Source organism: Callithrix jacchus, chromosome 3 (genome assembly GCF_049354715.1).
Source record: "Callithrix jacchus isolate 240 chromosome 3, calJac240_pri, whole genome shotgun sequence".
NCBI classification, from domain to species: Eukaryota; Metazoa; Chordata; class Mammalia; order Primates; family Cebidae; genus Callithrix; species Callithrix jacchus.
Genome location: NC_133504.1, coordinates 189,592,964 through 189,616,798, shown reverse-complemented (window position 1 = coordinate 189,616,798; position 23,835 = coordinate 189,592,964). Strand labels below are relative to the sequence as shown.

Sequence of the window (23,835 nt, the reverse complement as noted above, 5' to 3'; positions counted from 1 at the left end):
CCTGTAGTCCCAGCTACTCAGGAGGCTGAGGCAGGAGAACCACTTAAGGTCGGGAGGCGGAGGTTGCAGTGAGCTGAGATCACGCCAACACACTCCAGCCTGGGCGACAGAGCAAGACTCCATCTCTAGAAAAAAACCAAACAAACCAAGCATGGAAGACAAAATGACCCACAAGTGACCCAGATGGAAAGACAGGAACAGACCAGCGGAGACTTCAGACACTGGGATGGCTAGTGACAGCAGAGGCCATCACGAGTTGCCACGCGCACAGCCGTGGTGGGCCAGCTAAGCTGCAGGCTGTGCCTGAGCTCAAGGACATGAGGAAGAAGGCGGCTTCGTCCTGCACAGTTTGGCTCCAGGGCCCTTCAGCCCCAGCCCCCGGGTCCCATGGCGGCTGTGGTGCTGTGGTGTGGGAGCAGGCATGGCAGCCAGAGCACTGGAGCCCCATGCAGGGCGACTCCACCCAACCCAACTCCAAGTCCAGCCCCTCCCCCTGGTGCCTAGGCCCGTCGCCAGGCTGCTGCCTGTCCTTTGGAAGAAGCGGTCTGAGAGTAGGGTGTACGTCCTCACCAAGCACACTCAGAGCGGCTCTTCATCCACATGCGCAGCTGCCCGGGCCAGGCAGGGGCCTCCTGCGGCCAGAACATCCCTGCATCCTCAACTGCACCTGGTGTGACACCACGGCTCAGGTTGCTTCCAGCTGCCCCACTAACCCACATGCCGCCTCACCACTGGCTACCCCAAGACCGTCTGTCTACACTACCGCCCTGAACTACAGCTCTGCAAGGCACTGGGGAGGTTTCTGTCGGGATGGAGCTGGAAGCCACCAAGTTCCTGGGCAGAGGAGACCTCACAGATGGATGCTAACTCCGCAGGCTAGGCCGGGCTGGGCCTGCCCTGGTCAAGGTGGACAATGCCACCCTTCCTGTCTTCTAGCCCCAGAGGAGTTGAACCTAGACATACCTCTAGGCCCAGCTTAGGGAAGGAAAAAAAATCACTGCATCTCATCATTATTGAGGTGTTTTTTAATTTTCAGGTTTTTTAAAAGACAGTCTTGCTCTGTCATCCATGCCAGAGGGCAGTGGCATGATCCTGACTCACTGCAACCTCTGCCTCCCAGGTTCAAGTGATGCTCGGGCCTCAGCCTCCTGAATAGCTGGGACGACAGGCAGATGCTACCACCACACACCATCAATTTTTGTATTTTTACTAGAGATGGAATTTCTTGATGTTGGCCAGGCTGCTCTCAAACTCCTGGCCTCATGTGATATGCCCGCCTCAGCCTCCCAAAGTTCTGGGATTCCAGGCGGGAGCCACTCATGCTTGGCTCAAGCTGTTTTTAAAAGGAGGATATACCCTGGTTCGCTGCTTTGTAGTTTCCCCAGTCTCAATTTGATGAGAAAATAAGACCACTAGAACAGGGGGAAAAAAAATTGAATTTCATCAAAATTAGAAACCTCTGCTTTCAAAAGTAACCATTCAAAGTAAAATAGCAACCAGGAGCAGTGGCTCACACCTGTAATCCCAGCACTTTGGGAGGCTGAGGGGGGTGGATTACGAGGTCAAGAGTTCGAGACCAGCCTGGCCAATATCGTGAAACCCCATCTCTACTAATAATACAAAAAAATCAGTTAGGTATGATGGCCCAGGCCTGTAATCCCAGCTACATGGGAGGCTGAGGCAGAAGAACTGCTTGAACCCGGGAAGCGGAGGTTGCAGTGAGCTGGGATTGTGCCACTGCACTCCAGCCTGGGTGACAGAGCGAGACTCCGTCTCAGAAAAAAAAGTAAAAGAGCAAGCGAGAGACTGAGAAATTATTCACAACATATCTGAGAAAGGACTCATACCCAGACATAGGAAGAAGTCTAAGACCAGGCTGGGCATGGTGGCTCAGCCGCCTGTAACCCCGGCACTCTGGGAGGTGGAGGCAGGTGGATCACTTGATACCAGGAGTTCGAGACCAGCCTCGGCAGCAGAGCAAGACCCAGTCTTTTTTTTTTTTAAATTGGCAGAGCATAGTGGTGGCATGACTATAGTCCCAGCCTCTCAGGAGACAGAGGTGGGAGGCTGCAGTGAGCATATCCCAACACTGCACTCCAGCCCGGGCAAGACGTAAGGTCCTGACTCACGAAGAAGGCAAGGCTTCCAAGACCCAGTTTTTTAAACTGGAAAAAGAATCAAGTAGGCTCTTCCCTAAGGAAGATACCCATATGGCCAAGAGCACACCAAAAGGCGCTGGGCCTGTCACCAGGGTGAAACGAAACAAAAAATCACATGTATTTAGCTGTCTTTTGTTACTGATTTCCTCAGTTGCACTCTCGCCAAAGAAAGTGATTTCATGACTTATCCACACAGTGTGTATTTACCTCTACGCTACCTTCTGCAAACGGCTGACATGCTTGGGGTCCTAGTACACAGTCAACGTGAAAACATTGCACGTGTGCTTGAGTAGGTCCAGCGTTGAACTGCACTGCCCAATCTTTTCCTGTTCTTCATCAGTCATCTAAGCCTCTGTCATAGGGGCCTCAGACAGGAGCAAACTGAACACGAAACAGGTGGAAGAAAGGAAGTTTCTAAGAATAAAAAGAGCAAAAGTCAGTGAAAAACAATAGAAAAAAAAAATCAATGAACCCAAAAGTAGGGCTTTCTGTGGAAAAATATCTGCAAAAATGATAAATTCTTAGTCTGAGCGGGGGAAAGAAAACACAAATCACCAACAGCAGGAATGGGAGAAGAACATCCCGGCTGGGCACGGCGGCCAGGATTACGCCTGTAATCCCAGCACCTTGGGAGGCCAAGGCGGGCAGAAAACCTGAGGTCAGGAGTTCGAGAGTAGCCTGACCAACATGGAGAAACACAGTCTCTACTAAAAATACAAAAAAAGTTAGCCAGGTGTGGTGGCGTGTGCCTGTAATCACAGCTATGGGAGGCTGAGGCGGGAGAACTGCTTGAATTGGGAAGCGGAGGTTGCGGTGAGCTGAGACCGCACAGTTGCACTCCAGTCTGGGCAGGAAGAGTGAAACTCTGTCTCAAAAAAAAAAAGAAAATGAACATCATTGCACAGTAGAGAGGAAGACACTGAACAACTGATGTAAATTGTTTTGATAACTTAGATGAAATTCTATGACAAATCTATCATTTAAAAAATGACAAAGGAAGAAACAAAATCTAAAAGTCTCATGTCTATTTTTTTTTTTCTTTTTGAGATGGAGCCTCGTCTGTTGCCTAGGCTGAGTCCAGTGGCATGATCTTGGCTCACTGCAACCTCCACCTCTTGGGTTCAAGTGATTCTCCTGCTTCAGTGTCCGGAGTAGCTGGGATTATAGGCACGCATCATCACGCCTGGCTAATTTTTATATTTTTAATGGAGATAGGGTTTCACCATGTTGGCCAGGCTGGTCTGAAACTCCCGACCTCAGGTGATCCATCCACATTGGCCTCCCAAAGTGCTGGGATTACAGGTGTGAGCCACTGCACCTGGTCTCATGTTTACTTTTAAAAAATCAAGTTCGTAATGAAACACCTGAGCAAAAAGAAAATGGCAGGCAGAGATGCCTTCACCCATCAAATCTCTATGGAACAAATAATGCCGCTCCTTACAAACCATGACAAAATTGTTTCAGGCCAACTTAATGTGGTATCAAACCCTGACAGACATTCACGTGACAAGACAATGAAGATCAGCATCCGGGGTCCCTCATGAGCGTTCATACACAGGAGGTCCTCAGCCCAGCATGAGCAAATCTTACCAGGCCACGTGGAGAACAATGCAACACGGCCACAGGGACCTACCCAGAAATGCCAGGTCATCTTGTGCTTGAGTACAAGCTTTAAATCTTGGCTGTCCCTACCTGTGTGAGATAAACATGGGAACCACACTCCAACCGGACTTGAGCAAAGTCGGCGGTTCACCAGTCATGCGGGAAGCAAGCCACCTCCTGAGCATCTCACTAGGTGCACGAGAGGCAGCCGGCCACATTCAGCACGGATTCGGGGAAAGCCCTCGGCAAACGCGGAACCTCTCCCACCCGTGGGTGCAGTGAAAACCCGCCGCTGAGCCGGGAAGATACCTGCAAGCGTAGCGGAAGCGTGTTCCTTTTTGTGCTGTACTCCATTGTGTGCCTGTCCCGTGCTCTGTTTTTAATGCACTTTACCACGGGTGGGTATTTGAGTTGCTTCCTTTCTGCGGTTTAACACCCAGTTGGAAACAGTTGTGGTGAACAGTGTGTGTGTGTGTCCGTGTCCATTTTCACTGAGACTGGGAATAAGATAAGGAAGCACCAGCTCACCTCACCCGGGCAGTGAGAAGCTAAGGCACAGACTGCAGAGGGGAAGCAGAGCCACGGTGAGAGGACACACGTGCGCACACGGAAACCCTAAGTCCACAGAAATACCGCCACGACCAATACAGGACTTTAGGGCACAGGATTAAAGCACGAGACAAGTGAGAAATGAAACAAAACACAGTCCTCAATAGCACACGGAACACCTAGGAACACATCGAATGGGAAGCGGCTGGACGCAGGCACAGAGAACTCCAGTCCACTGCTGGGAAGTCAGAAGAGCTAAATGCTGCAGCCACACGCAGTCACCGCTCGGAAGGCTGGATGCTGTTCAGATGCTGCCTCTTCCCAGCATGTATTCAAAACATTCAGAAAAGGTATTCAAAAATGCGCCCAAGGGAATGGCTACTGAAATCCCAGAAGGCTTTTCCTGGTAGAAATCGAGAAGCTGATTGTAAAATGTATACAGAAACACCAAGGACATAAACAGCTGTAAGAATCTTTAAAAAGAAGAGCTGGAAAACGCACACCGCAGGGATTCAGGGTTTACCACAAACCCGACTGTAGCCATGACGATGTGGTGGCCGGGGGTCATGGTTCACACCTACAACCTGGGCCCAGCCCCCCAGGCCTGTCATCCCCACCCCCAAGACTGTGAAGGCCCCAGGGCTGTGCCCTGCATGTGGGTTCCTGCATGGAGATCCCGGCAGACAGTGCTTCTTTGGGCGTCTGAGTGGACGATCACCCCAGCCCTGCCTGAGAGGGACAGCGTGGTGGATGCTATGGGGAGGCCTGATGAGGCTCCTGTGCTGAAGGGACACAGGGGTGCTGCTGGGGCCGGCGCACTAGGCCAGGAAGGTCACCCGCCCCGGATGGAGTCCACGTAGAAACAGGCACCCACATGCCGTAACCTGGGGCCCTCCACCCGATGTGCCAACTCCCAGCATGCCTCCTTTAACCTCGACCTTTCTTAGAAATGCTAGCTGAGTGGACGCTCGCGTTTGGCAGATGTCAAGTCAAGCCAAGATCCAGCTGCAGCCAAACCCAATATGCCTGGTGGGGCCTCTTCCAGGCTCAGAAGTGGGAACTACGCTCCAACCTGGACTTGGGCAATGCCCGGCCCATCAGCTGTGGTCAGGGGAAGGCCTTGGTGGCTGTCCCTACCTGTGTGAGATAAACATGGGAACCACACTCCAACCGGACTTGGGCGATGCCCGGCCCATCAGCTGTGGTCAGGGGAAGGCCTTGGTGGCTGTCCCTACCTGTGTGAGATAAACATGGGAACCACACTCCAACCGGACTTGAGCAATGCCCGGCCCATCAGCTGTGGTCGGGGGAAGGCCTTGGTCCCTATCCCTGTGAGATGGAGCATTTACACAGCACACTTAGGAGCATGGAGGCCCTGCGGATTCACTGGGGTCTCCCAAGCTCCCTGAGCTGCAGAGGTGAGGAGACCTGAAAGATGCTGCCCCAGGCCAGTCTCTGACCCTCCATGGGACCAGGCACTCTTCTCTGCCATCTTCCCCTCAGCCTCAAGCGCTCTTGGCTTTAAATCAGGCCGGGCTGTCACACGGGAAAAGGTGGCTGGCTGCAAAGGCGCATGGGGCACAGAGGGGAAGCTGGTTGTGGTGCGACCCCTTCACAAGCACTGGCTCCAGCCTGAGCCACCAGGACACTCAGTGACCAGCCAACAATGGGTGGTTTAAATACTGCACTATAATTTTTAAGGACTCTGTACATAGAACTTCCAGTGGCAGACGTGTAAGATTTTTTTCTGTAACTGTGTTGTTTTAGCAGAGAACTGGCAGACCCACAGTGGGTAGACATGGAGGTCCTCCCGGGGCGGTGACTGCCACGCTGATGCTGAGCGGAAGCCAAGCCCCCTCGGTCAGAGCTAGACCGATCTCAGACCTTGACGTGACCACCACCAAGTCCTGTGTCGGGACAGCAGCGGCTGCAGTCCCCAGAAACAAGCCTTCCTGCTGCGACACCTGTGCCAGCCCCAGCCACCCTTGAGGCGGGCTGTACCCTCATGGTGGGCTGTCCACGGGAACGCCACGGCCAGGAGTCCACGCCCCCCGCCGGGCTGGCTCCCGACACCTTCACAGCTCGTTGTGCCGGGCTCTGGAGATCCTGCTGGACAGGTCCTGGAGATGCTTCTTCACCTGGGGACAAAAACGCCTCATGAGCTGGGGACAGAACGCCTCGAGGCCGGCTCTGTGGGCTCAGTCACGCCGGGAGCTGCGCGATCCAAAAGGGCACCAGCCCGATGCACCTGACTTTCCAATGATGAGCCCATCCAGAAATGCTCACGGATAAATCGCAGAAGCAGCTCAACACCAACTAGGAAACCCCCCACCAAGAACGCTAGGAACGACCAGCCAGCAGCACTTCCTGCTAAAGAGGAAAGCCCAGGGTCTCTGTGATCCGCCCATGCTGTTATTTATTTGTGAGATAGGGTCTGGCTCTGTCACCCAGGCTGGAGTGCAGGGGCACGATCTCAGGTCACTGCAACCTCCGCCTCCCAGGCTCAAGTGATCCTCCAACCTCAGCCTCCCATGTAGCTGGGACCACAGGTGCACAACACCACGCCTGGCTCAGCCTCTCATGTAGCTGGGACCACAGGTGCACAGCACCACACCCAGCTAAGTTTTTGAATTTTTGGTAGAGACAGGTTCCACCACGTTGCCCGGGCTGGTCTTGAACTCCTGAGTTCAGACGATCCACCCGCCTCAGCCTCCCAAAGTGCCGGGATTACAGGTGTGAGCCTGTCATGAGCCGAAACAATGACTGGGAGGACTGGACTGGGACAGGGCTCTGGGAAAGGCACCTGGGAGGGAAGGAGAGGGACCTCTAGCTCCTCACACCATAGCGGCACAGAGCCTCCCCAGACACCATCCCAGTGGTGGTGGGTGCCCTGTCAGCCCAGCCTGGGTGGGGCTCACTGTGGCTCCCCAGATTCTCACAAACCCTGCTCATGGGCACCTCCTCCCTCTCCACAGGAGCCCGCAGCTCAGGGCCAGTAACTCACCAAGGTCCCTCCTCTCAGCTGCCCTCTGACCTCTGCCCACCCGGGTGGGGTCTCAGAGGCAGCACCACACAGCTTTGCTAACCAACACCGTGCTCTGCTGTGGTCAAGTGAAGCCAGGTGCAGGCTAACCTCCCATCCTTGCGTCTTGGAGGCGCCCTGCAAACCCCCACATGGTGGTGCCCACCCCGGACCTGAGCTCCTGCCCACGGTTGGGTGCTGGGCCGCAGGCTACTTTCTGGCGCGTTCCGCCGGCAGACCCACACCACCCTCTCCTATTGGAACCTCTGCCTTCATTTATTTTTCAGGCCTTTCCTATTTCTGAACTGGTAACACATGCCTGCAGTTTAAAGTTTAAAAGGTACAGATGGGGCTCCCACGCGCCCTGACCCCCAGCTACCCAGCTCCATCCGGAAGGCACTGGCATGAGCTTCCAGGTTTCCAGCCTCTGGGGGGGCTCTGCTCCCCCTCTCCTCACATCTAACCTGGGGCTGTGGGGAAGGGGCTCGCCAGTCTCAAGGGCTGGAAAGTACCCTGACTCGTGGCTGGCTGTGGGCATCCATCCTGGTCACAGCAGAGGACGAGGCAGTGGCCTGCCCAGGCCTGCGCTCACATCTGGGGTCGCGGGGCTGCACTTGACTCGATCGATGCCCGCAGAGCGCCCCACACACCTGCAGCCCCGGGGTTCAACCCGGACAGAGAGACCACGGCGTGGAGCCCACACCCTGTCCAGGGGAAACCCTGTCTTCCCGGTGAGGGAGCTGTGGCCTCCCCAGCCCCGGACACTGCGCGCACCGTGTAGCCCAGCTCCTTGGTCCGCCCCTCCAGCAGGGCATGCTTCTCGCGGCTGCGGCTCACACGCTCGCCGTCGCCCACACTCTCCGCGTGCCTCAGCTTCTCGTGCGCGATCTCCAGCTGCTTCTGGTAGTGGTTGTGCTTCTCGATTTTGGCTTCAAAGTGCTTGAGCTCCTCCTGGAAGAAGGTTCCCACTGGTGAGTTTTCCCGCCCTATGCTCGCCATACCATCTCGCGGTCCTGGGTAAACAAGGGATGCCAACGGACCCCAAGGGATGATGCCGTCCCCAGGGCAGGACAGGCCTTGCAGTGACATGGACAATGAGGGGGTGGCAGCTGGGAGACCATCAACCCAGCAATTGGGTCCCAGCCTGAGCCTCCTCGGCAGCCCTAAGCTGGCCCATTGCCCATCTGGGGACCTCCGGCTTGTTCTTGGCCTGACCCCACGTCCAGTTGCTGTGCCTCCACTGCCCAGGCGGCTGACCCTACACATACCTGTGCTTCTGCTGCAGCTGCTCTGCACCTGCCCTAGCCTGCCTGGGCAAGCCCTCGGCCGGTCTGCAGCTCCTGCAGGCACCCTGCCCTGCCTTGAACCCTGCACCCGACCCAGGGCCCCCAGCTCCACCCTCAGAAAGATCCGGCACTCCATACGCCCCAGGAGCCCCTGCCACCTGAGGTGGTCTCCTTCCCTCCCTGGGTCCCCGTCTCAGGAAGCCGTGATACCCCCAAAGGATCGCTGTTATCCTTGGTCCCCTCCCCCCATGCTGTGGCCGAGTTCCGACCAATCCTTGACCATCCACAGGACCCACACCAAGCCCACGCTCAGACATGAATATGCACAAAGGAACCAAGGGCCTCCCTCCAGGCTGTGGCCCCACCTCTGAAACATGAGGTCCCGTGCAGATAAGAGCAAAACAGGTTCATGAGTGGTTAAGGAAGAAACTGCAAGGGCATCTTCACCACAGGAGAATGTGACAGGAGAGGGCTGTCTCCTTACCCGGAGCGCCTGCAGCTCCTTCTCGGTGAGGTTGGCGGACTGCGCCAGGTCCCACAGGTCAATCACCCTGGGCTCCTCGAACTCTGCAGGGGAGGAGCGAGAGTGGTCTCAGCAGTGCCCAGGTGCACGCCCCAGCCAGCCCTGTGGGAAGTGCACGTGGAGCCTGTGAGGGTGTGCAGGCCTGTGTGTGAGGCGGGCACACATGCACTGAGAGTCCTACGGGGCACAGGGCGCCTGCTGTGTACTCATGTGATCTCACTGAAATGTGGCTTCCCTGCCCCTCAGACAAGCGACCACTTCTCCTTTGTGTCCAGAAACACCTGTCTGCTCCAGAGCCTGGGAATCGCCACAGCCTGCCTGGCTGCCTCTGAAGCAGTTGGTAGAGGGTGGAGGGCAGCCTGCTGGAGAGGCCCCAAGTTCACCCAGGTCCGGAGGGAGGTACAGGGAGAGCCAGGCAAACTAAGTCGGCTCCAGGACCCTGTGCTCACGAGGGGATGTGGTGGGAGACGCCGGGGCTGTCACCCCTCTCCATCCAGGAGCGAGTGGCTCGGAGCCACCTGCCCAGGGAGCCCTGCAAGAGTGGCCCCGTTCCTTCCTCTGCTGACCCTTCCTGCTCAGTACCAAGGGCCCAGGACTGGCAGGGCTTGCTGGAAGGCCCAGGCAGACCCGAAAGAGAACTGCAGGAGGTGCTGGGTGCAGCTGCCTTGGGGACAGCCCGAGGTGGGAGAGGAGTGTGTGGGGCCGAGTCACCCTTATTGCATGGACTGTAGCCAGGCTCACGTGGGTCTCTCTAACACAGGCACTCGGTGAACTGCACAGTAGCCTATGGGGTGGTACAGCACCCCCACCACGGCCAAGGCCTCCTACTGACACCATTACCAGCACCAGATCGAGCTGAGAGAGCCCGGGTTTGGGGGTGGGCGGTGAGGGGTCCCGCCCAAGAGCATGCAGGTGACACAATTGATTGCCATGCTGGAGGCTGCCTCTGGCCAGGCCTTGCAGGTGCCATCCTGGAGAGGAGGTGGTGGCTCTGGCTGGCACCGGGGTCAGACACCAGCCCCGCTGTCTTGTCATCATGAGGGCACAAATGCATCTCTTGGTGGCGGCTGCCTCCTCCAGCCTAGAGCAGGGCCTGGCACGCAGGCAATGCTCAGTGTGCTCCTGGAGGATGAGGAGCAGAATCGGAAGCTGTGTGAGGGAGGCCGGCAGGCTGCTGTAAACCCTGCTCAAGGCTCGGGCCTGGGTCCTGGGCAAGAAGCAGTGGCACAGGGCCCGGCCACCCAGGGCCTGCGGTGCAGGCTGACTAAGCTGCTGAGATAGAGCCACGTGCTCTGTGGCCTGATCGGGTGCCCTGTCCCTGCAGAGCTGAGGGGGACTAACAGACAGTGCGGGTGGCATGAGATGGACACAGAGCTGTGCTTGACAAGCGGTCTCTGTTCTCAGCCAACAACAGAATGGCAGGAGGCTCGATGCCGGGGCTGGGGAGACGCTAGGAGGGGCTGCTCCCGGGCCCACCGCTGCCACCACCCTCTGCCAGTCTCCAGGAACAGGGCCCAGGACGGTGAGTGGCCTTCATGGAGCAGCTGCTGGCAGTGAGCCCTGTGACCACACCTGGGTAGACAGTGCACCAAGGGCCTCCGCTGCGCCCACAGGTCCAGGTGCCCGTGGTTCCAAGCACTCGCCTGCTCGACCCCAAAACACAACCAGAGACAGCCCCGTCCTCAGGAAGCGACAGTCCTGGCGGGCACTCACCAGCCTCGGTGTCGTAGCCCTGGTGGCTGAGCCTGCGCAGGCGGTCCAGGCCCTGGTTGATGCTGTGCAGCCGCTCCTTCAGCTCCATGTGCCTGCTGTGCAGGACGTCGCCCTTGATGTCGCTCAGGTCTGAGGGGCTGATGACGTTCTCGTGGATTTCTGTAAAACCCGGGGCAGGACCCATGAGGCTGGGACCCCTCACCCTGCCCACCCAGAGCACCATCTAAAATGCCCACTGCGGGGGAGCTCAAACTTGCTCTCATTTCTGACTGACAACGTCCCCCCTTCTGCAGTCCAGCAGTGCCACAGAAATGACCACCGGGACCGCTTCCTTTCCACGCTGCAACACACGCCAAGTGGTGCCTTCAGTGATGACTGGGCAATCAGGACCCCTGGGGGCTGATTCGGGATCCTGCCCCCACCCCCTCTGCTGGGTCACCTCCTCCATTTTACTCCAACATTGAAGGGTGGGAAAGGCACTATTTGGGGAGGGTCCAGAGTCCAGAATGAAGGACCCATCAGTGAAGCTCAGGCCTGGCAAAGGCGGCAGCTGTGCCCATGGTGGGGACAGGCACTGGTAAGACTCGGTTTATCCAACCAAACGCAGGCGGGCGACGCTCAGAACCGGCCCTGCCCGCACCGCAACCTCCCACTCACGAGTCTGGTGGGAACCCTGGGAGACGGCGTCCGGTGCCTCCTCCCTGCCAGCCGAGCGCAAGCCCCCGCGTGCAGGAGGGGCCGGGGAGGGAGCACCTTCGGTCCTACTCAGGGTGTCCAGCAGGACGTTGTACTCCTGGACTTTCTCTTTGTGATGCAGGAACTCCCGCCAGAGCTTGTCCAGCTCTTCACTGGAGAATTTCCCAGAGGTCTTTGCCTAAGGGGGAGACAAGGCCTAGAGTGAAACCTGCCCTGGGCTCCTGTGGCTGGGGCCGCTCATCAGCTGACTACTCCCCCGGCCAGGCAGGCCCTTGCCCACGTGTGAGTGCTGGGCCCGGTTCTTGCCCTCACAACCCTCCTGGGCAGGAAAACAAAAAACAAACTGGGGAAGAGCTGCTGGCAGGCAACCGCTGTCCTCTAAGACGTGTCCAGGCTCAACGGGGATGGCTACGGAACTGGTTGGGCGGGGAACAGATCCCAAGGAGGGGACAGGGTGGCAGCCCGGTAGTCCACAGGCTCGCCCGGCTCTCCTGGCTGTGGGTGGTGAGGAGACCAAGGCCATCTTCCTAGGGGGACCACTGCCAGCCCCTCACTGTCATCCCACCTGCCTCTGGTTGGGGGGTGACGTGGATCACACATGTCCAGGGAGGCCAAAGAGGACCCGCTCTCCCTCTCTGCCCACCTCCACTGACTCCACCTTTCCTGGCTGAGGACAATGAGCTGTAGCTGGGCTGGGATGAGAAGTCCAACTCTTGGCCCCAAATCAACACGATCCAGACACACTGTTCTGCAGCAGAAGCTGCTGGAAGTGGGGGAGCTGAAGCAGGTAAATGCCCTGCCATGGCCTACCAGGTTCCAGGGCCTGGCCCCACACCAGCACCCCACACCCTTCCCAGGCACAGGGTGAAAGCCCAGCCCTACACACCATCCCCTGGCCGAGGGCACCTTGCTAATCACAGAGGTAAGTGCACAGCACCACTCACTAAATCGAAAACACGAGTCAACAGCTCAGCCCATGCTATGTCATGACCCCGTAACTACACGTGATCTGAGCTGAAGCTCTGACAGCTGCCAAACAGAACTCCTTACTGAAAGAGCAAGGGATTTTCTAAACAGGGAAGCTGAAGACGTGCACAGAAAGACGGTAGAACGGCTTCCTTAGGAAACCACTGTCTTCCTGAGACTCCCCCAAGCCCCGGCTCCCATGCAGAGCAGAGACCGCCCCTCACAGCCCCCACCTTAACACTCGACATGACGGCACAGATTCTGCAAGATATGGAAACAATCGAGGAGTACCTTGTGCCACAACTTTTCCAGCCTGGGGTCATCCAGCCCGTCTTCCTGGGTGTCACTGAGAGAGTTGCTGGTCACCTGCCGAGTGTCCTTCTTCCCGTCCAGACCATATTTGGCCAGGATGACTAGGAGAGAGGGGAGGTTCTATTTGATATGGTTTCCTGTGAAAACCAGCCCACAGCCAACACAGCTGGGCTGCCACAGTGGGTGAGACAGGTGTGCCTCTCATTTGTCAGAAGTTTCCTGGATGACCACTGAGGATCTGGCAGGAACAAGAACGTAAACAAGCGTGGGGACTGCGGTCTCCCAGGGCTTAGGGACAGGTCTGGTGACTCACGGGACACCCCCGCTGGACTCCTCCACCAAGCTGTGTCTCTCTGGACGTGGCTGTCGGAAGCGGCTGGGGGCTTGGGCGCCGCCTGTCTTTGCAGACCAGTGGCACAGATTTTCAAGAACAAAATCTGTAGCCTCACCTGTTGCCATGGGGCAAACTCTAACGACCACAGGGCAGAGGCCACCTGCAGTGTGCAGGGTGACGGGCTTTCTGATAGCCCACATCTTATTTTTATTGGGAGGAAAAACAGTTTCTAAAGGAGAAACTTCAGTGTCAGCAGCTTCTAACTAAGTTACTGGCAGCAGCCAGGAAGATAATTAGTCTGCGGCGTGCAGTGGCCCAGCCACTTGGGGAGGCCTCTAGGATCTGCTCATGTGGGGCTCCCCAGCCCCACTTCCCCAGGGGCCTCGGCATCTGTGGGCTGTGTCTGTCACCACACGCTGCCACCAACACGGCATGAAAGCAGGTGCTGAACATGGGCCCTGGTGCTGGCAGCACTTGGCTGTGGACAGGTCTGGTGCTTGGGACAGGAGAGCAGAGCCTGGGGGCTGGCCTCCCCTCCACCGGAAAGCTGCTCTCCTGAGGCCCAGTTCCCACTTCCAAGGCCCTCGCTGTGGCTCTGTGCGATAGGCCCTCCATGAGGTCCCCCGGGTCTGGAGCCTGTGCAGCCCCACCTGCCTCCTTAGCTGGTGGTGGGCCTTTCTGCCCTTTCTTGGGGGCTGGAGGAATTCTCCCAGGGCCTCACCTCCCATAGAACTGGGTCCTGCCTTCCCCTCCCGGCTGAGAGGGCCTCTCCCAAGCTCCTAATCCCACCTTCCCAGAGGAAGGGCGTGGAGCCTTCCTTCGCCTCACACTGCCCCCCCCACTCCGAGGACCTCTCACCCAGGTGGACTCCTCTGGGCCTTCACCCATGATCCTACTGGACAGAACTACTCCCAGTGGGGCCTCCACACGCTCCGGGCTCAGCAGGCCCCACCCCTGTGCCTCTCCCAAGGGTCCATCCTGGGTCACTGCCAGCCCCAGGGAGTGTCCCTGCCCCAGGAACACCCCAGAAGCCTCAGGCCTCCTTTCTCATTGACACTGGCCAGGCCTCGGATCTCTCCTGTCTCATTCCATCCAGAAGCCTGGGCCACAGGGGTGTCCGGGCCGGGCCGGGCCGGGCAGCGTGTGCTCCTCGTATTCCAGCTGGAAGCACTCATGATCTTCCTAAGTCTGAAAAACCAGCCTGTGGTCTTCCTACTGCAGAAAGCTGCCTCTCCTGACAGCCATCAAGAGCTGCCAGCGTTGGGCACGGGTCCCGTGGACGCATGCTTCAAAACTCAATCCCCTGCTGGGTCATTCTTCGTGGCAAGGAATTTATGTCAGAAATAACCATTTCAGGCCGGGCTGTCCGAACCCAGGAGTTCAAGACCAGCCTGGGCAGCAAAGTGAGACCCTACCTTTAAAAATAAACAAACAAACAAATAGTACCGGCGGTGGGGAGGGGAAAATGACTAAATACATACATGAGAACACACGCTGTTTAAAAAGGTGGCCTGGATGCCTCCTGGCCTCAGAACTGGTGCTGCCTGTGAGTGAGGGCCATCCTGCCAGACCGCGGGCAGCCACTGCCCAGCAGCACTGAGGTCACAACCCTGGGCTGTGCACTCCAGAGCCCGAGAGGAGATGGGAGACAGGGAGGGTGGGCCATGTCCTCGGGCTCCGTACAAATCCAAAGTGGCTGGTCAGACCCCATCAAAAGGCAGAATGCCCAGGGCTGCAATCAGCAGCAGAGACTAGGGAAGGTTCTGGATTTTAGAGGTGCCGGGTTCTGCAAGGAATGGTCAAAGAGCACTGAAGCTGGAGGCGGCCTCAGGAGCACTGAGCCCTCAGAGCTCCTGTGGAGGACGGACCCCGCCCCACACTCCCCCCACACTTCCTGCCTGGAAAGGACGGACCCGCCCCACATTCCCCCACCTAGGGAGAACAAACCCCGCCCCACACTCCCCATCTGGAAAAGATGGACTCTGCCCCACACTCCCTGCCTGGGGAGTGAAGGGGTCCTAGGTGTGCGGTGAGGGGTGAGGATGGCAGAGCAAACCCCAGAGCAGAGCAGAGCGCGGACCATCTCAGGACAGACCTCAGCATGGGGGGAGCCAAGGGCTGGCCCACTAGTGTGCTGGTCAGGCACACCTAGCTGTGGCTGGTCTCCCAGGCATGGTATCAACCTTGGGGGTACAGGGGCTACCCCAGAAGGCGGTGGGCAGTGGGCCAGGACAGGCCTCTCTCCTGAACGTGGGAAGGGTCTGCCTCTGGATGCCCGCTCTCAGGTCCCACCAAGTCTTCTGCCAGGGCACTCGGCAATGGCAGAAAACAAGACGGTTCCACTTGGCCCACAGACCTGGACTCGGTCCAGGCCAGAGCCGCCTCCTGCGCCCACCTCTGTGCCCCCTGCAAGCTCCTCCGTCTCCTCCAGGCCTGGAGCGCCGCCCTGCGACACAGCCAGTCCCTTCTCGCTGGGGGGGGCACCTCCAGAAAGGCTTTGTCCTGGCCCTTCGGAATGGCCCTCTAGATACGCCGGTGGGGAATCATTTCAAGTGTCTCTCCTTTCCCTGCTGCCATGTCTTGGCTTGTGTCCCCCCCACACTCTTGAACGTGGCCACATAAACTAGCAAAGTGAAGCCGGCCCTCGGCCTTTAACCTGGGCACAGCCACGTGACAGGTCTGGTGATCCCTGCGATGTGAGAAGAGGGGTGGCCGGGAAGAGAACCCTGCTTCGGCGTCAGGACACCCCAGCTCCGGGTCTTTGCTGCACTACTGGGCTGTGTGACTCCCTCTTTAAGCCTGTCAAATGGGACGACCGACAGTTTCGAGGAGTAGGTGTCACGAAGGGACTCCACAGACAGCTCCTCTCCTTACCAGAGGCAACCTGGGCGCTGCAATGCCTAAGGCCACCAGTGCGTGTCAAAAGCAGGGCCACAGCAGACTTCAGGCATGGCCAGGGCTCTGGGGCCACCCCACCCCCAATTCAGAGTATCCCACTTGGTTCACAGCCACCGTCCTGAGACAGGAGGAGAAAAACACAGGTGGGGGGCTGGGGGGACTATGCCGGGGCCCAGGTCACACAGGGGGCAGCGGGGGAGGATGGGGATTGGGGAAGGAGTGCCTGGGGTTTGGCCCGGGGGGAGCAGTTGGTGTAGGTGCAACAGCCCCTGTGGCTGCCACACACATAGATGATAGCAGGCGGCTGAGCATGCGACTCCCTGGAGCAGCCCCAACCCCAGTCCCACAGGCTGCCCTGGTGCATGCCCGTATCCCCCTGGTGCCCTGCCAGTGGGCCCGTGGCGAGGGGGATGGTGGAGCAGAGGGGTCCAAAAGGAACAGTCACAACGCTGTCATTTAAAAGCCTCCTGGCTTCTGTATGCTGGTACCAAGCAGGCAACTATCCTGCCTTGTCCTGAAATACCCAGTGACAAGAGGCTCACTGACCACATCACAGCAGCGTCCATTCTGACACTTAGGAATCTATTCCGACAATATCCGGAACACGTCCTCAAAACTTCAAGATGCTGGGGTGGGCCTGCTTCCTCCTTGGGGTGACAGAGCGCCCTGCTGCCTGTCCTCTGGCCCCTTCCTTGCCCAGCACAGCAGTCCTGGCCCTCCCTCCAGTGTGCCAATGGCACTTGTGACAGCGAAGAAGCTAAGGCCATGGCCAAGGGTGCATCTGTGCACAGAGTAGAGCCCCCGCAGGCTGCACCCAACAGGCCCCTTGGCTAAGAACCAAGGAGTCAGAGGCGTGGCCTGCAGCACTGAGGCCAGCGGCCACCTCCCTCACGACTGGAAGCTCCCACCCCAAACCCTAAACCTTCTGGGCACTGACAGGATGCTCGGGGAGGCTCATTTTGGATATCCAGATGAAGCATAATGCAAACATCCCCAAATCCGAAACAGAATCTGAAGTGCACGACACTGCTGGTCTCCAGCATTCAGGGTAAGAGCCGCCCCACATCAAAAAGAAAAAGCGTACCACTGAGGTTGCGTATGAGTCTAGCTTCCTTCTCCCCGTCTTCATCCAGACCCTCGAGCTTCAGTTTCTTCCAGGCAAGTTCGTCCCTCTCCTGCATCTTCAGATCAGCGTGGAGCTCGGCCAGCCTCACGGGAGGAAGATGGAGCTGCAAATGAGAGCAGAGGGGCCTGTGAACCACCAGCAGGACGGACCAGGACGCAGTGGGAAACTGACCTCAGAGGAGGCTGCGACCAGGAGGTTCCGGAAGACCAGGAAGAGGGGGAGTCAGGGTCAGTGTCAGCTGGATTCAAACCCTCTCAATCAGACAAGAACACTGCATGGACACCAGTCCCTAGGCCCATCTGTATCTACGATCTGGAAACCCCAAGTCCGTCAGGGACTCCCCACTGCCAGCAGCTGCCCACTCCTGTCCAGCCATAACAGGATGCCCCGACTTTCCCACCCCAGGACTTGGGGCCAGGCATCAGGCACTTGGGTTAATAGGGAGGGAAGAAGATATCCCCTGCATTTCCCTTATACTGTGTAACTCTAAGAAAAGAAACTCAACTACAGGGAGTAAAAGTTGAAGTTTATAGAAAACTTCCACCTGACATCTTAAACACTGACAGCCAAATCTAGCACATCACATCCAGGCCGCCCTGGGACACCGGCAGCAGTGGAGCGAACAGGACACATGGAGTAGGGACCCAGGCGCTCGCCCTCCAAGTAGGTGTCAACGGCCTGCCTGCTGGACACCTGCACTTGCACCTGAGGTCCTGGGCGAGGAGGAAATAAAGAACACACACACCTAGAGGTTCTTTTTTAAAAAAAATCACTGTCATCTCAGATCCGCCACATCTTCATTTCCCAAGGACCCTTGGTCACCACCGCTCAAGTGCACTACGGTCCTGTCTTGCTGGGACGGTGCTTACACAGCCCCAGATCCTTGTGGAGCAGGAATCTGTCACCCTCTCATTTACCTGCTGGAGTAAAGCACCCTGGCGGGGCCCGGAACAAGCTGCTGTGCTGGGGCTGAGGGACTTCCCAGCCCACCTGCACCCTCCACAGCACAGCCCACGCTTCCTTCATTCCACCCTGCCCACCTAGCTCTGAGACCCTGGGTGAGCGAAGGAAGGGGATGAGGTGACCGCTGGCACACTGATTTTTGGTTTTAGACAGGATTTAGGCCAAGAGTGTCCCACGTTAGAATGACTGGGCCAGAACGCAACGTGGCCGAGGCAAGCTGTAGAATGAAAACCACTGGCCACGGCCACCATCAGAAACGCTGGCCTCTGATCTGACCCAGCCACTAACAAGCGTGCGATGGGCCACGGCCACTATCAGGAATGCTGGCCTCTGCTCTGACCCGGCCACTAACAGGCGTGTGATGGGGCAGGCGAGCCCTTCAGGGAAGCGAAGAACTCCTCTGTGCAGGGCAGGCGGCCAAGCCGTGTGAACCAGAACTTGTCATGAGATGGGACCAGGGTGCACGGAGGACAGGGTGCCGTCCTGGCTCACTGGGGCACTGCAGCCATGTCTGTGCCGTGACAGCGCACAGGAAAGGCTCTGCGGAGTCCTGTAGCAAAGGAACCACTCAGCGCTGTGGGCTGTAGATGCCCCAGTCTCTGGGCTCTCAGGCTCCTCCCTTCTTGGAGCACCTGCCTTCTCACATTCCCCCAGGGCTTGTCCTGGAGAGCCGCCCGTGGCTCTGGGCGGGAACCGAAGCTCCTGCACCTCTGAGTGTGTCTTCATGCCTGTGTCTCATCGTGCTTGTTTCAATACAGAGTCTGTTTTCCCTTAGAGGTTTGAAAGATTAACCTTCAATGTATATTTCATCACCTATCTTCTAACATAAATACAACACAAGCTAGCATCCAAAGTATGTGTGTTATACTTCAATCAAGCGCGCATCCTCGGGGGTGCCCAGCTGAGAGCCAGCCGCCTTCTAGTGTCCTGCACCCCACGCTCCCTTGCGGCAGAGCCCTCAGGGCCCTACTTCCCAGGGGCACGCGCTTCTTTCAAGGCCCATTGCACACGAAGCCAATTCTGTCTGTCTGGAGCACCCCGCACCCCAGAACCTCCTGGCCTCACTCTGCCTGTATCTAGACTGAGCCCATCGGCTCCCTGCAGCTCAGTCTGTGCTGGCCTGGGAGGAAGGAGACCCCTGGCCACAGGCCCCGTCTCCAGCTCGGCGCTGGGCTATCAGCTCCAGCCTCTGTCCCCTCAGGAGCCCAGCCTGACTCCTCAGCTGCCCTAGACACACAGGAGCCATCATCCAGGAGCTTAAAATTTAGTTCGAGACAAATTCAGATCACTGAGGCAAGTCCCCCAATAGTAAAAAGAAGACAAATGGTAGGCACAAATGAAGGGCAGGGCCTAGGGCAGAGGAAAGCCTCTGATTCTCTAGAAGGTTCTCAATCCTTGGTCGGTGGTCCCGGGGGGCAGTCTTCTGTCCAGGGTCCTCCTGGTAGACGCTCTGTGCCTCCACCTGAAAACCCTTTCCCTGGCGCCTCCGACACACCCCACCTGCATGCCTCTCATCCAGCCAGCTTCATCCACCTGCCCCTTCTCAGAGCTCCTCCCTGTGCCCCTCTGTGCCCTGAACACTTGCCTGCGGCGTCCACTGGGAGGCCCTAGGAGGACCGAGTTCTGATCTGAGCATTGCCAGCAGGAGGACCCAGGACAAGGCACCTGAGTGACGCTGAGCTCTCAGGAGGAGCAGTCTGTGCGTGGGAGCCCACACCTGCTTATCTTGTTTGTGACTCAAACTCTTAGAGGAACAGGTCTGCTTCCATCTCTACTTCCCCATGACTGCTGCTACCCGGAAGGCTTCTTACCTGCTGTGCTTGCACTGCACACAGTGACGCCGAGCCAGAAGCAGCGACCCGGGGCAGGCACTACTGGCCCACACTCTGGAGTGTGTGCCGGCAGTGAGGGCCCTGGGTCTGCCCTCCTGGGCTGCAGGGGAGAGGACACAGGTGTCCTGTGACTGCCGTGGGCCCGTCCTGGCAGGCTCCATGCCCTGTAACCTGTGGCCCTCACTCAATGGCTTCCTCCTGTCTGCCTCCCCAGGGCACTGGGAGAATCAAGGCAAGATGCTCAGTGGGCTGTAAAATCTACAATCCACAGGGAAAGTCATTTTCTCCCTCTGATTCCCCAACTCTCAGACGCCAGAGGGTTTAAATCGCACACTGCGTGTCTCACAAAAATCAGCCCCCTTTTCCCGATAGAGGCTGCTGTGCTTGGCGCGGAAGGGGCCCGCCTGGCTGCACAGCCACGGAAAGCAGCCCTGGCTCCATGCAGGGGAAGACCAGAGGGCCACGTGCAGGCCCTGGACCCTACTTCTGGGTTCTTTCACCTCTGTCAAGTTAAATGTTAACGCATCAAGTTAGAACTGCGCTGTGGAAACCAAATGCAGAAAAGAACCTGTCGAACGTGAAGCAGTGGGGCAAATCATCACCAGCCAGGGGCCGCACGCAGGGAAGAAAGCCGGCTCAGCCCACGGATGACGTGGGGCCTGGAGCTTCACACCTACCTGTGTCCTCAGACACGAGCGGAGCTGGCCGTGCCCTCCTGACGAGACCCAGGGGCCCAGCACTGCTTGGGACCTCAGCAGCGGTCCTTCCTCACACAGCAGCACCTGCGTGCCAGCAGAGTGCTCTGGAACTTTCCAGCAACCTGCTGCTGCTTCTTAACGCCCCAGGAACCCCGGCCCCAGGTCCACAGCTAAGCCACAGCTGTCAACCTGCGCACAGAGCACAGTTCAGCCTGCGCAGGTTCCAACAGCACCAGGATGGCCGATGGGCCGCCTCTTCAGAGGGCACCTGAAGAGGCCTGCTATCATCCTGCTAGTGCTCACCGGCGTGCCTGCACCAGACCACGAGGCACCCACCCTGAGGAGCAGGCTGTGGCGGTAACCCCGGCCCCCTGACACGCTGCGCCTGTCTCACCACGGTGGGCGGTGCTGCACTGTTCCTTCCAGCCCAGCCACTGCACCCCAGCTCCCTCCACCTGAGCTCCGTCGACAAGGGCACAACCTTGCTGAGTTGCTGTGAGGTTGTGGGTTGGCCTGGCGGGTCCTAGGTGCCTGTGGAGGCAGCCCTGGCCTGTCTTCAGAGGCCCTTCTCAAGCAGGGGAGGTGGCCTGAGAGATGGGATGGGGCTCTGAGGGCCCCGCTCTGCAGACCTGTCTCCATTAGTCAGTCCAGGTCTGACGCCTGCACACCTGGCTGGGGGCTAGAACTCTCTCCCAGCACAGCCACCCTCTAAGCTCCTGTTATCTAGAAGGAAAACCAAGACAAATGGGCTCCATGGGCCTGCCTGCCAGAGTACCAGGCTCTCTGAAAGAGGGGAAGACAAAGACACAGAAAATCCCCAAACACCCAAACACCCTCATCACAAAGAACTTCACATTGTGTTCAGCAGAAGACTTGCCCCCAGCGAGAAGCTCAGGACTTAAGAGGGGCCAGAAAGACCATCTAGCCCAAGGCTCAGTCCAAAGCCGAGGTGGGCAGCTTGCCCTAGCACCATGCCCAGTGGACCTCGGGGGAGGTTCAGGAGACATGACCTGACCCAGGACTGAAGTTGGTCAGGTGAGCACCCTGCACCCAAGACGGTACAGGGGCAGCCTGAGGGCAGGCGTATCGCCGCCGGGGGCCTGGGCTGACACAAGCAGAGGACCAGCTGGAGGTGGCTGCAGGTAAGGCTGGGTGCAGCAGGGTGGCCTGCAGGGCAGGTGGAGGACCTGGGCCAGGAGCCAAAAGCAAAGGGAGCCGCTGGGGTTCCTGGGCCAGAGTGTGCTTCCTCAGCACCACCTCCAATCGTCAGGGAGTCTCTTCCTGGCTCCCCATTCCTCATCCTGTGGAGGAACTCTACCCACTCAACAGATGCCCAGCGCAGCGGGCACAGGGAGGCAGTCACCACATCCAAACCCAGCTGTGTCCCCAGAGTCCCTTCCTCCAAGAAGCTACCCTACTGCTCCAGCTGAGTGTTCTCCCACCTCTGCAGGCTGAAGGTCACGCTGCGGCTTGATTGCAGGACCCCAGAGCAGCTCAGGAAGGGCCAGTGGAGTTGATGCCAGGCATCAATCCCCAGCCCCACGCATGCCCTCCCCCACCAGTTTCTCCTCTGCCTTTTTGTTCCAAAGTTCCTTCTGCAAATCATTTACTTTCCCTCTCAAAAGACTCAGGAATGCTTAAATCTGGAATACTGAGACAGAGATCTAATCTAACTTCTGCATTTTAGATGAGATACTGACAGACGCCCAGAGGGTGGGCATAGTTTGTAAAAACCCATTTCAGGAACGCGGACCACACCTAACATATGAAGTAACCTTATTTCAAAGAAGAGAGAAGCTGGCTCAGGGTCACGCAATTAGGAAGCTGTAGTCACGGGAAGCCACTGGCTGAGCGACCTTGGGGGTGCCCTTTTCCCCTCAGGGCCTCAGTTCCTTCATCTCTCAAATGAAGAAAGTCAGGTAAGCGCGCTGCTAAGGCTGACTTTAAGCATTCCCAAGGTCGCGTTTTATGCGTTCTAAATCGATCCCATCTCCTCATTTCTCGCTCAAATGAACAAGAACGGGCCTGCTCCTGGGATTCCTGCCGTCCCTGGACACGTCTTTCTACCCAACATCGTGTTTTTCTTGTTTCCCCACATAAGAAGATAAGGTGAAGGAAGAGGCAAAGGCCTGGGAGGCAAGAGACCTGTGATCTAGCCTGGGTCTGCCCCGACGCTCGGGTCAGCAGGCCGGCCAAGCTGGGGAACGCCACACTGACTCTCGGGGTGCCGGCCGCCACTGCTCCAAAGGCGTGGCTGCCGGCACGCGTCCCTATCCCGCTGCAGGAGGGGTCGGGGCGCCCCACCTGGCACTTGAAGGAGGCTGTGCCAAGAACAGGGTGCGTGGGGCGCAGGTGCCCCGGCTGCGCCCCGCCCGCCTCTGACCCCCGGGCCCCGTTCCACCGCGCCCAACAACCAGGGCCCCGGCCCCCAGGCCCCTCTCCACAGCCCCCCGAACCCCGCCCTGCCGCCCAGGGGCCGCGCTCACCCGCCGGGCCTTCTCCCACAGCTGGTTCAGCTTCTCCATGCGGAACTCCTCCTGGGACTCGCGCTTCGGAGGCGACTCGGGCTGGTTCTTCTCCCGCGAGTACTTGCCGCCGTGGCTCGCCGCGGGCCGGAGCCCAAGCAGGAACAGCAGCAGCAGCAGCAGCGCCGCGAGCGCGCGAAGGGACGACCCAACCCTCCGCGACGCCATCTTCCTCTGCGGCTGGCGCTCGGCGCAGAGACCCCAGCAGGTAAAGGCCCCGCCCACCTCTCCGCCCGTTCGCCGCGCGGCTTCCCGGGAATTGTAGTTCTCCCGTGAGCGGCCGGCTGCGGTGAGGCCGCCGGCGGACTCCAGAGCCCAGGAATCCCTGCGCAGGAGCGTGCGTTTCCCGGGCAACCACGGCGCGGCCCGAGGCTGCAGAGTCGGGTTGGGGATACAACTGGAGAATGTGGGTGGCCGGGCGGGAGCAGTAACCAGGCCTCACTGAGAACCCGGAGACCGGAGACCGGAGTCCGGAACCCGCACGACTCTAGGCCCCTTTCCCCCTCTGCAGCGCAGAAAGAGCGGAAAGCCCAGGAAACGGGCCGTGTCTGGCTGAGCCTGATAACCCTCCCGCCTTGCGCGCACTGACGCCGAGTCTTGCGTGTTCGTGCCGTCGCGGGGTTAGGACGGC

General features: G+C 58.4%; 1 protein-coding gene and 1 long non-coding RNA gene across 2 annotated transcripts; both read right to left on the bottom strand.

Annotated features, from left to right (window-relative positions):
* Window positions 1-1,007: 1,007 nt before the first annotated feature.
* Window positions 1,008-2,947, bottom strand: LOC144581847 (uncharacterized). The gene is made up of 2 exons (XR_013533219.1): window positions 2,367-2,947; window positions 1,008-1,412 (listed from the first exon to the last, which is right to left on the bottom strand). It is a non-coding gene; the product is annotated as an uncharacterized LOC144581847 (long non-coding RNA).
* Window positions 2,948-5,979: 3,032 nt separating this feature from the next.
* LRPAP1 (LDL receptor related protein associated protein 1) lies at window positions 5,980-23,382 on the bottom strand. Its single transcript, XM_002746030.6, has 8 exons — window positions 23,166-23,382; window positions 17,145-17,289; window positions 12,808-12,929; window positions 11,608-11,728; window positions 10,855-11,013; window positions 9,103-9,185; window positions 8,107-8,283; window positions 5,980-6,448 (listed from the first exon to the last, which is right to left on the bottom strand). The coding sequence occupies exons 1-8, from the start codon at window positions 23,370-23,372 to the stop codon at window positions 6,386-6,388; spliced, it is 1,077 nt and encodes a 358-aa protein (XP_002746076.1). The 5' UTR covers window positions 23,373-23,382; the 3' UTR covers window positions 5,980-6,385.
* Window positions 23,383-23,835: the final 453 nt, after the last annotated feature.